Genomic DNA, 13035 nt, shown 5'->3' with positions numbered 1-13035 from the left:
AAATATATAAAGGCAAAATGACACTGGTACAGCTGTGAATTCAGATGTTTGGGGGTTAGCTTGAAGCATAACTATAAGTAGTTGCAGATGAAGTAGAAGAGTGTTGTAAAGTATATAAAAACAACCATTCAGCAGTGTTAGGAGTTTATGATAGGAGATCTAGATTAATATGAGAAATTGGCAAGCTCCAACCAAGGCTCTAACCGTGGTGCAGAATTCATAAAATTTATCAGACTAACGCTATATAGTGATGTCAGTAATGGTAATGTAGGATGTAAAGTACAAAGAGACTACCACACCTCAGATTAGTAATAGCACATACAGAGCTAAATCATGTCTCCTATGTATATTTGTCTGCTTTCTTCCATCAATGCTTAAGTTTTTGCATTGTATAAAAGTAGCAAGAAGAGGACCTGTCAATGCCTGGAGTTTAACATATCAAGTTGACAGCAGCTAATTTTAATTTTACTTTGGTGTTCCTTACCTAATCTGCACTAGGCAGATACACACCAATTGTGGATTAGTTACTTTGCTTTTGCCTAGTTCCCTATTTAACAAAAAATAAAAAATTATGTATTCCAAATATTTGCATTCCTTCTCGATGCACATCATGGAATAAAATAACTTTTTTGCAGGGGCTAGGTAGCTATCATCTCTTTCCAGAACAGAAGCTCCAATAAGAGGCTATCCCAGTGAAGATTTTTGCAATGGATGTAGAGTGTCTGTACAATTTAAGTAAAAAAGGGTTGGATACATAGGCCCACAATTTTTAGGAAAGGAAAGCTGGGAGGTATGCCACTCTCACCTTAGAAATTCAGGGGTGTTTTGGAAGGGGGGGGGGGGGGGGGGCATCTAGCCCTTCAGAAGCATATGGTGGTCATGTCTATTGCAACATTAGCTAGTTCCCCACATGACCAGTCCATGGACCCTTCTTGGAGGAGTAAACTTGGGCATTTACTGAGTTAGACATATTAAATATTAGGAGGTGTGTGTAAGCTACTATACCAAAATAGATCACTTTTAATCTTACCTACTTTGTAGCGCTTCACTCTTTCATCATCACCCCAATAGCTAGCACAATACCACTCTACCAAATTCATAGTTATCCTTTAAAATTATTCATTGTACAAAACATTTGACAAATTATACCTGTTTCCTGGAATATTGTACAGATTTAAAAGCCCTTCCAAACTTTTTCCAAAGCCATCAAAATGGTTTGTCCTACAGGTAATGAAAAAACAAAAAACCCACACATCTTTAATGGCTTTTGAAATTCAATTAAAAAAAAAGATTTTTTTTTTTTTTTTTAGAGATTATATATAGATAGATATAACAAAACACACACACACACACACACACACACACACACACACACACACACACACACACACACACACTATACCTGTATTGCATAGTATATTTATTTTTCTGCTTATATTGCTAGGAATGGTCTTGGTTGTTCTTTATTTTTAAGGGATAGTAATTTTTGATAAGAAAGTTTCACTACAATCTATATTCTTTTTGTGTATTTTTTTTGTACAACCTTAAAGTATCAATTCAAGTGTTGGCTGAACAACATGTGTACACCAACAAATAAATTGAAAAGTAGTAACTCATAAGGATTTGCTATTTTGTTACACCCAAGCATCATTTTAGGCATGGTACTACAAGGTGTGATTTTTATTGCTTACAAAATTAATGGTTACACAACTCACATTTTCAAGTATTTGCTTTTAGTTTAAATTGAAGTGGTTTTGTGATCAGGGCTGGAAATAACAGTATGTAAAGAGAGTATTAGGAGCAATTACAAAGACAATACCATAAACACTTAAGTGTTGGTTGGAAGTAAAATCTAAGTATAATCTGTTGGTGCTGGGATAAATAAAGCTAAAATTATGCTGGAGAGGGGGGGGGGGGGAGGGTGTTAAGATAATGAGGTCCTATGCCATGGAGGGGGGGTGGGGGGGTAAAACACCACCTAAATATATTAGAATATCTTATTAAAAATATATATAATATACAAGATAATATATTAACTTATATAATATAAAATATAGTATATACCAGTGGTCTCCAACCTTAATTGGGTGTGAGCTACTTTCGGAATATAAATCCTCTGAAGGAGCTACCCCCTCCTCCAATGCGCATGCGTTCCTGCGGAAGTGGGTCTGATCGCAGCATATTTGTTAGCTAATGGGCAAACCCATGTGCACTGCAGATATATGTGCAGAGAGTTAGATTTGGGTGGGGTGTGTTCAAACTGAGCTCTAAATTGCAGTGTAAAAATAAAGCAGCCAGTATTTACCCTGCACAAAAACAATATAACCTACCCAAATCTAACTCTCTCTGTACATGTTATATCTGCCTCCCCTGCAGTGCACATGGTTTTGCCCATTAACAATTTTGCTGCTGTGATCAGATCTGAATTAGGCCCATTGCCAAGATCATCCCTCCATAGTTGATATAACAAAGAGAAAACTCGTAATGGATGCTACTAACAACACTCAGGGGGATATCCAATTAGCCCCGATAAGCCGGCGCGTGCCGCGGCTTATCAGGGATTTTGAAGCAGAATCCCCGGAAACAGCCCCGTTTTGGTCCGAAAACAGGGCTGTTTCACTGAACCGGGATAAAAGGATTTTTTTTATTTTTTATTTTTTACAGGCGCTCCATCTGGATAGGCTGTAAAAAAAGAAAAAATAAAAAATTGGATATCCCCCTAAAGGAGAATAGGATAGAATTGTAAAGTTTACACTCCTAGGGGCATAGCCAATCATCCCTGTAAAAACATTGGGTCTGAAACCGGACGTTTTTCAGACTTTTTTCCGATGTTTCACCAATTTTTTTTTTTTTTTTACCAGCTATGCAGATGGATCGCCTGTAAAAAACTAAAAAAACAAACAAACCCCTTTCACACGAAAACACAAAGGTTTCACTGAACCTGTGTTTTCGGGAGAAACTGCCCCATTTTCGGACAAAAACGGGGCAGTTTCCGGGGATTCTGCTTCGCCTGCCGGTGGCAGGTGTAACAAAATCCCTGATCAGCCGCGGCACGGGGCCGGCTTATCGGGGCTAATTAGATTGTCCCACCGGGACAATTAGCCCTGGTAAATTACTGGGGCTAATTGAATATCCCCCCTAGTTAAAAGACTCATTACTAGAATAAAAGTGAAAGGTGCATCCACTAAGCCTGTGGATTCCAAACTTTTTTGAATCACGGCGCCCTAGAATATCAGAATTTTTTCACAGCACCCCTAGGCCAAAAATTTCTTATTTTAGAAATTTAGAAAGAAATATTACATTAAGTAGATTGCGTTTATATGTCATCCTTAGGGTCAGTTGTGTGGTGAGGGACAAGATTTGCTTCTGTTTGACCACATATTTAATGACTGCCAGCCACCAGCACTGGTTTTGCCTATTATATGGACCATGAATAATTTGAATTGGTCCTGTACCACCAACACAGGGCACCCCTGCAAGTGTCCCGAGGCACCCGAGGGAGCCACGGCACACAGCCACCAACCCAGTGCACCCCTGCAAGTGTCCCGAGGCACCCCAGGGAGCCACGGCAAGTTTGGGAACCTCTGCACTAAGCAGTAGTTTAGTACCAGGGTATTGTATGCTTAGATTTTTCAGGAAGAATTGTCTACTTATATTTTACCTGAACTGTGTTGTTAAGAACACATTAAAAGGATTATAAAACGTTTTTCTTGTTAGTTTTTTTTTTTAAATGTTTTAATAAAGTTATTTAAGTATAGATTTAATAAAGCCAGTTGATTCTGGTGCTTCATAAATAGTGTTGTCGTAGATCTAGATTGAACTACACAAACAATGTCTTTGGAAGAATTTTGTCACTAATACAGAAGGGAGTTATACTGAACTATGCATATGGTGAAGAGTATAGAAGATATACCTGTACTACAGCTCATCATTATGAATAGCATAAAATGCTTGAATAGGAACAATATTCTCAACTGCAATAGTTTCATTTGGCATTTCTTACCTTTACAGTTCCTAATCCTCCACAGCAGTTTCTAACTGCAATCCTTCTTTACAGAGCCGGCCCTAACCAATATGATGCCCTAGGCAAGATTTTGGCTGGTGCCCCCTAGCACCGCCGCTAGTTCTGCAGGAGATGCCTGTCATGAGTCAGCTGTCAGCTCTTCTAACGTTGGGGCACCTTTTGTTTATGAAAATGCATCTTATTTGCATTACTATGTAGCTAGGATGCACAAGTAGCTTCTGCTGTTTAAAATTATATGCAGCATTCCTTTATTCTGTGTGCGACTGGCTGTATCTGCATACGAAATCCTACATTACAGTGATTTCCAGGAATACATTGCAACGTAGCATTTTGTATGCAGATACAGCCGCAGTCACACACAGAATATAGGCATGCTGCATATCATTTTAATCAGCAGAAGCTGCTGGTGCCCCTAAGCATACCAAATGCCCTAGGCATTTGCCTAGTTTGCCTATGCCTAGGGCCGGCTCTGCTTCTTTAGTACCATTGTATGAAACAGCAAAGTTACTCACATGGATTATCACAGAGGAAAAAATGTAGGATATAAAATAAATACCTGAGAAGCTGAAGCAGTTCTTTGCACATCTAGAGAACAGGATATAAAAGTAAAATTAGCAAAAAAAAAAATATATAATCTGTATGTCTCTCTCTGGAAACCATTTACCTTTTTATCCCCTCAAAATTATACTTTTCTAAAATATATTTATGTTTTGTCATCACTCCATGAGCAGAAGGAACATAGGGGGTCATGCCGAGTTGATCGCTCGCTAGCAACTTTTTGAAGCGATGCGAACAGATAGTCGCCGCCTATAGGGGAGTGTATTTTCGCTTTACAAATGTGCGAACGCCTGTGCAGCAGAGCTCTGCAAAAACATTTTGTGCAGTTTCTGAGTAGGTCTGAACATACTCAGCCGCTGCGATCACTTCAGCCTGTCTGGTCCCGGAAATTGATGTCAGACACCCGCCCTGCAAACGCTTAGACACACCTGCGTTTTTCCCAAACACTCCCACAAAATGGTCAGTTGACACCCATAAACACCTTCTTCCTGTCAATCTCCTTGCGATCGGCCGTGCAAATGGATTCTTCGTTAAATCAATCGCACAGCAACGATCCACTTTGTACCCGTATGACGCACCTGCGCATTGCAGTGCATACGTATGCGCAGCAGTGACATGATCGCTGCGCTGCAAACAGGTCGGAATGACCCCCTAAATCTGTGAGCACATCTGTCTCCCATGAGATATGTGAAAAATTACACATACATATACACACACACACACACACACACACACACACACACACACACACACACACACACACACACACACACACAGTACTTAATGGATCGGCACTCACCCCATCTATGTTTGAAGCTCCGGTGCCCTCTGGAAGAGATTCATATACAATGTACTAAACAAGCAGCGGCACTCAGACTTCTCAGTGAAAAACACAGCGTGCTATTTATTCCATACCATCCGCCCCTTTGTCAAGGTGAAACAAAGCTGTGTTTTCACTGTGAAGTCTGAGTGCTGCTGCTTGTGTGGTACATTGTGTGTGTGTGTGCGTGTATATAATATATAGATATAGATAGTTTGGAATTTAGTTCAAGCTGCACTTGACAGAGCTTAAGCAAAATTAAGGTATCTGTGCACATTAAAATCAGAAAGAAGTAAATTAGCACACTAACACTGAAGAATATAATAATGAAGCAATTATTTCAATCATTTTATAACCAGTACTAAATTCATAATCAATTTGCAAAGTACAGTATAACCAAGAAATAAAAGTATAATTTTCTAGCTCTAAAATGTACAGGAGCCATGATATTTATATAATTTGCACAAAGATGGTTTCATTTAAGATACTTTGTAATCTCCAACATGGATAATAGTCCTCAGTATATAACATACGAGTTACAACACATACAGTAAAATATTTTGTTAGTCTGGGTATGTATTGTACTTAAGGCCGGCTCTACCATTAGGCGGCTGCCTAGGGGCACCACTGAATTCATCCAGAAAAATAAACTGAAGGATGTCTCTGTATGCGGGTCAGTAATGAATTTACAGATGGCGGTAGGGTTACCACCTCATCCCTTTAATTCTGGAAACATATTAAATTACACAGGTTCTGTGGCTGATTAAAACCAGGTGAAATGGAGTCTTGAAGTCAGCCAGCCACAGAATCTGTGTAACTAATGTGTGTCCAGAATTAAAAGGGATGAGGTGGTAACTCTAGATGGGGGGATGGATTCAGGGATGGTTACAGGTAATTTTCAGTGTGCGGAAGGGAATTTGGGGGTGGGGATTTGCACCCCCCTGCCTCTTTGTTTGTTTGTCTGTGACCCCTCCCCCTTCCAGCACCTGATATATAATTATCTCCAGGTATGATTGAGCAGCTTCCAAATTGTTTGTCTGCTTGTGTGCATGAGGCATTGAATGGGAGCAGCATTTGGAAGGCATGCTGTTCCTTGTAGTGCCAATGGGAGATCCTGGGGGTGGCTCCCTGGTAAGTTAGCTCTCAGTCTGGAACTGTTTTAGTAATGGCCTTTATTATGAGGCGTACTGTGACAAATTACATGGCCCAATGTGGGCACTGCTATCAAGTAGTTAGGACTGCTGTATCAGAGAAGCCGTGAAGTGGCCAGCAGCTAAACATGTGTTTGCAAACATTTGTGACGAATTCTCTGAATTTTATTACCAGATAGATTCAGGGATGTTTACAGGTAATTTTCAGTGTGCGGAAGGGAATTTGGGGGTGGGGATTTGCACCCCCCTTCCTCTTTGTTTAACATATTAAATTACACAGGTTCTGTGGCTGATTAAAACCAGGTGAAATGGAGTCTTGAAGTCAGCCAGCTACAGAATCTGTAAATAATGTGTGTCCTGAATTAAAAGGGATAAGGTGGTAACTCTAGATGGGGGGATGGAACACAATAAGGAGCATACAAATGTGTGTGTGTGTGTGTGTGTGTGTGTGTGTGTGTGTGTGTGTGTGTGGGGATGTGTGTGTGTGTGTGTGTGTGTGTGTGTGTGTGTGTGTTAGTTAGAGATAGAGATAGAGATAGAGATGGAAAAAATGAAGGCGGCACTCACGCAGGTTTTTGCAAATGTAGAAAGGTCAGTTTTAATTTACCGACATGTTTCGGGGACTTGTCCCGTCCTCAGGGCCTTAACATGTCCCCGAAACATGTCGGTAAATTAAAACTGACCTTTCTACATTTGCAAAAACCTGCGTGAGTGCCGCCTTCATTTTTTCCATATGAGGTAATACCTCTGGGAGGGCACAGCAGTCATATCACCTACACAGAGGAGTGCCGGGACTATAATATATATATATATATATATATATATATATATATATATATATATATATATATATATATATATATTATATATATATATATATAGAAATATATATATATATATATATATATATATATATATATATATATATATATATATATATATATATATATATATATATATATATATATACACACACACACACACACATATACACACATACAATTAAAGGGATGTGGTTGGCATCCCAGTGTTCAGAATGCAGGCGCCAGATTCCCGACAGCCGGCATCCTGAATGTTAGTATGCTGGGGAGGGTTAGACTGCGGTAACGGAGGGTTAGGGAAAGGGGTAAGATTAATTTATTTCATTCAAAATTTCGGTATTATGGTGGTCGGATGCTGCTGGTGGTATTCTTACTGGCGGCATCCCGTACTCAACCCCAATTAAATATCCCCATCAAACCCCATATACGGTATTATACAGTATATAAAGAATAGATGGCACTCAAGGACTTTTAAAGTGAAAGTATTCTGTGACAAAGTAACAAAATGTTGCAGGGGTTTGCAGGTTATGGGGCGCTAGGCTGAAGCTTTGCCAAGGGTGCAGAGAAACCTTGCACCAGCCCTGGTTGTACTGTATATATCCAGGGTTATAACCAATATAAAAGAGTCGGACTTTAAGCTTATACTGTACTCTAAATTTGTTTAGTGCATTCACCTGAACACAAAGGCATCCACATATTTTTGTTATACATATTATACTAAATACCTTGGTTTCTGTTTTTGTCATACTGTAAGAAACAAGACTACTGTATGATCCACTATAATTAATTGTTTTCTATATACAAACCTGATTGCAAATGTAGTTTGTACATTGTGTTTTAAGTTTGGTCATATAGTAGTGTTTATTCTTGCACCCTGCAACCTTTCAGAACCCGTGCAGTTCCTCTTTTCTGCCTGGGGTGTTGCTCTCTGCTTTGGTGCTTCTAGTACAGTATGGTCTCAGCACTGTATCTCAGCGCGGGGCCCTAAGTGACCGCTTGTGTCGCACAGCGGTAAATCCACTACTGGCTGTCACAATGCCTAGAACTTGCCATTTCTAACTGAATTGCCCATTCCAAATTGCATAAAATTAATGTGAGATTTCAGTTCAGAGCTTGCAGCTAAGTGAATCTGAATTTAAAATGTATCTTAAAATGTATCTTAAAATGTATCTAATGTATACATTGTATTGTAATGTTAAATGTATCTATTGTATCCTAAATTAACTTAAATGTTGCAGTTATCCATTTATCAGTTTGCAGTATATATTTCTCTGCATCTTCTCCATTATATCAGATATTATATTTGTGGAACACTGCCCATTAATTATCAGGTTTCAGGTCATTAGGTTAAAATTCTGTTAAAACACAAACTTGCCAGCTGATCAGTGCATGTACGCATTTCCACAAGTTATTATAGGGGGTCATGTTTTGGTTTCCCAAGTCAACTGTTGTTAGGCTCGACAGCAAGAGTGTTCAACATTCCACAGTTCTGCTACTAGTACACGTTTGATTTAATAATTAAACCAGCAGATAAAGGGGGTGGAGTTGTTATTATGAATAAATCTGATTATCTGCAAGAGGTAAACAGACAGTTGGGAGACCAACAGACTTATAAAAGATTACGGAGTGACCCCACCCCTAATATCACCCAAAAAAACTTAATGAGCTCACTAATAGGGCTTTTGGTAAAGGTGTGATATCTAAGAATTAAATGGATTATGTGTGTATACAGGATCCAACAATCCCCACTATTTATGTATTACCAAAAATACATAAGCATTCCACAAAATTTCCAGGGAGACCCATCATTGCGGGAGTGAATAGTATCACCTCCAACCTCTCGGCGATGGTGGATTTCTTCCTTCAGCCTCTGGTTTCAAAAACAGTGTCTTTTTTGAAACACACAGGAGATGTCTTAAGGAAACTGGAAGATATTAATTGGAATGAAAGTGTACACTAGTAAGTGCGTACTTCACTAGTTTATACACCATCATTGAATGGGAAAAAGGCAAAGAAGCAATAACTTATTTCCTAAATACTAGTGATTATTCAGAGTATCTAAAAGGATTTTATTTTGGAATCTATAGATTTTATTCTTAATTATTTTAATTTTAATGGATCCTATTACCTTCAGATTAGAGGAACCGCCATGGGCACCAGGTTTGCCCCTAGTTATGCCAACTTGTTTATGTCCTATTGGGAGATATTAACCATCAATTCTCTGTTGGTGGGGGCAAACCTGGAGTGCTGGTGATGTTTTATCTATTATGTGTTTATCTGGCAAGCAGAAGAAGCATCATTGAAAAACTTTCTGTGGAGATCTTCATCAAAATTCTTTTAATACAGAATTGACTTTTAATGAGAGTTTAAAGATTTAGCCATTTTAGACCTGGTTATTTATGTCGAGATTAATAAAATCTGTACTAAGACACACAGAAAACCAACTGACTCCAACTCTTATATCGAGATAACGATTAAACATCATAGGAGATGGTTGAAAAATATTCCATTAGGTCAATAATAATAATATAATAATAATTTTATTTATATAGCGCTCTTTCTCCAACAGGACTCAAGGCGCTTTACAGACATCAAAAACAATACACATAATACAGAAGATTTAAGTAATACAGCAATAGATAAGCCACACAGACATAAAAGAAAACCTTAAGCACACAGAAAGCATAATGCAGGATTGGTGTAGGCATTTTGGGTAATAACTTCCAAGGGTTGTGTATTCCACCCTCACAAGGTACCAAGTGCGGCAGCCATCTTGGGCGCTCAGCGTAGGATTACCCAAGGTGGAACAGTCCACCCCTAGAAGAGATGACACAAAATGGGGGTGATTTCAGAGTCCTACAGTTCAGAGTAGGGTTCCATCAAAACCATCAGGCAAAAAAGAAACTGCACTAATTAAAGCACTTTATATGAACAAACTGAGGAAATTACCTTACAATTTCAACAGAAAGGTTATCCAGATAATCTTTTAAAAACTGCAAAACAAAAAAAGTCCAAACTATAGAGAGAAAGGAACTTTTGAAGGCAAAATCTAAACCAACCACAAAAGATAATACCTATGAGTGGGCCTATATTACAAAATATGGGGCACATCAAAAAAAAGGTTGAGGGCATCATAAGAAAGAATTGGAGAATTTTAAAATATGACCCGGTTCTTCGTGATGCTATACCTGATCTACTAAGGTTCATTTATAAAAAGGAGTCCTCTCAAGAACATTCTGGTACAAAGTGCCCTACAAAATGAAAAGGGGGCTAGTGAATGGAGTATTGGGTTTCTTTATTGCGGATCATGCCTTCTGTGCAAATCCACTGTAAAAAATGGAATAGATAGAAAAATTACAGAGTTTGAGGTACATGGAAGGAAATATAAAATAAAATAATTCATTACCTGCTATTCACGAAATGTGATATACCTAATAGAATGTAATTGTGGTAAATTATACATAGGTAAAACCACTAGGTGCCTAAAAACGAGAACCTCAAAACATGTCTACAACATTAAAAAGGGTTTGAATACTCACCCTTTATCTGAGCATTTCTCTTCAGTACATGATAGATGTGAAGGAGCAATATAAAGATTTCTAGGTATCCAATTAATCAAGGGAAATTGGAAGTGTAGAAATATAGAAAAGAAACTTGCGCAAAGTGAAATGTGGTGGATTTTCAATCTAAATACCCTCCAACCTGAAGGACATAATTCAGATTTCGAGTTAAAGTGGTTCCTCAAGTGACTTTACATCTTATTGCTTCTTTTATTGCTTCCTTTAATACCTCTACTGCTGCTATCTTTTTAATAAAATGTTTAATACGATATTCAGGTGTTTTAATGATCTATGATATATGCATTTTATTTATCATTAATCACCTCCTTTTTATTATCTTTTCTTGCACTGGGAAATCGGGGTGAAGATATATACGTAGAAGTCTTTTAAAAGAGATGCCCCTCTCCCGGTATTAAGGATGGACTGGCCCGGAATACGAAGTATGGCTAAGTATAGGATGAGGAGAAAGGGCATCAAAATTATTTCCATTATGACCTCATTCTTGCATGGACCGCAGTGGATTGAATCCGGAAGAACCTTAACATCAATATTGCAAGATGGCCGTTGCATGGAATGCAGCGGTGGGACGCACACGTTACTTCCGGCCTATGAAAACGGAAGTTAACAACCCGTTCTGTAAATATAAGTTCTATGAGATGACAGCCACTTATAATATAGTGGGGAATCCTCCTGCTACTCCGGGCACACAAATATACAAATATGGAAATAAAACACCTTGAAATAAAGAAAATTATGAGATGGAATGCAACCGGAAGTTAGACAGTGGAACGCACGCGTCATTTCCGGTAGACGATCTCAGAAGTTTTAGATTGTTAATTGATTGAATTGTTTTAATTACAGGGGGTATAACATATTTGTTTAGAAAGAAACCATGTCATCCCAGCTTGAAAAAGGAGATTTTCTCCAAAACGCGTCGTTTTGGACGACATGGACATCACTTGCTATTAATTGCACTATTGGACTCCTTACTCAATCTCCAAGGGGGGAAAAAAAAAAAATATTTTTTTTGCGGTGGTGCCGTGTTATTCTACCGGGACCCGATTGCTTTTCAAAAATAAAGCTCTTTGCACACCGCAAATCCGTTACAGGGTGAGAAACTCTATTGGGATTAGTGCAATTATATATTTGTTGTATATTTATTTATGCTTCATGTTCTATTTTGTGCTACCATTAAACAAGTGTGTTTTTATTCTTAAACATCCTGTTACTCATCTTTGTTATAAGGGCGCCTATGCACATATATATATTTTTTGCCCTTTGTTTAAAGTATCTGTTAAGCGCCTTGAGTCCTATTGGAGAAAAAAATATTATGCCCTATTATTTTTATTATTATTACTATATATCTCCGCAAATACCACTTGCACAAATGTGCGAAGCCCAGCAAACCTACAATAAAGCACCACGTCATCTTGCAGTTCTAGAAATAAAATTCCAAACATTGCTTTACTGTGAAGGCTCATAATAGCAGAACTGGTAGCCTCTTGATTAGATTAAGCCTTCAAATCACCTGAAGGGTGTCCTGTGCATCCACCATATGATTAGAACATCTCAGAATAAAATCTAAATAAAAGACTGAGACATAGATTTGACAGTAAAACCTGTAGCTATTTATTGCGAACATATTAAAAATATTTAAATACATTAAATTAAACTAAAGTATGCTGGCAAAGAAAGAACAGCTATAATCAACCCACTCCAATCCATACGCTAAACTAACATGCAGTGCCGACTGATATTGCCAAAGGTGACAATAGGTATCCACTCAACCCTCTAACATGACTACCTACCCAGTAGAGTGAGGACTAGCGACCAGTCAAAGAAGGAGAGTACACCAAAAACCATACCATTAATTAAGTAGCTGCAACCTGCCATTCTTTCCCACGTAAAACTGCCAATGACAAAACCAGGGAGGATGGAAAGACAGGAACAAAGACATTGGGGGTCATTCCGAGTTGATCGCTTGCTGCCATTTTTCGCAGTACAGTGAACAGGTTACTACTGCGCATGCACCGCAATGCGCAGGCGCGTTGTACGGGTACAAAGCGGATTGTTGCTGGGTGATGGATTTAATGAAAAATCA

At 38.5% G+C, this 13035-nt stretch overlaps 1 protein-coding gene across 2 annotated transcripts in view; it reads right to left on the bottom strand.

Annotated features, from left to right (window-relative positions):
* The window catches only part of LOC134927686 (mediator of RNA polymerase II transcription subunit 1-like), a 168827-nt gene that overhangs the window by 95122 nt on the left and 60670 nt on the right, over window positions 1-13035 (bottom strand). For both annotated transcript variants that reach the window (XM_063922493.1, XM_063922492.1), the window contains exons 6-7: window positions 4581-4609; window positions 1150-1221 (exon numbers count right to left, since the gene is read on the bottom strand). In XM_063922493.1, coding sequence (XP_063778563.1) covers window positions 1150-1221; window positions 4581-4609 — 101 coding nt within the window. The remainder of the gene's footprint in view (window positions 1-1149; window positions 1222-4580; window positions 4610-13035) is intronic.

Source organism: Pseudophryne corroboree, chromosome 5, assembly GCF_028390025.1.
Source record: "Pseudophryne corroboree isolate aPseCor3 chromosome 5, aPseCor3.hap2, whole genome shotgun sequence".
Taxonomy (NCBI): domain Eukaryota; kingdom Metazoa; phylum Chordata; class Amphibia; order Anura; family Myobatrachidae; genus Pseudophryne; species Pseudophryne corroboree.
This window is presented reverse-complemented; position numbering and strand designations above follow the sequence as displayed.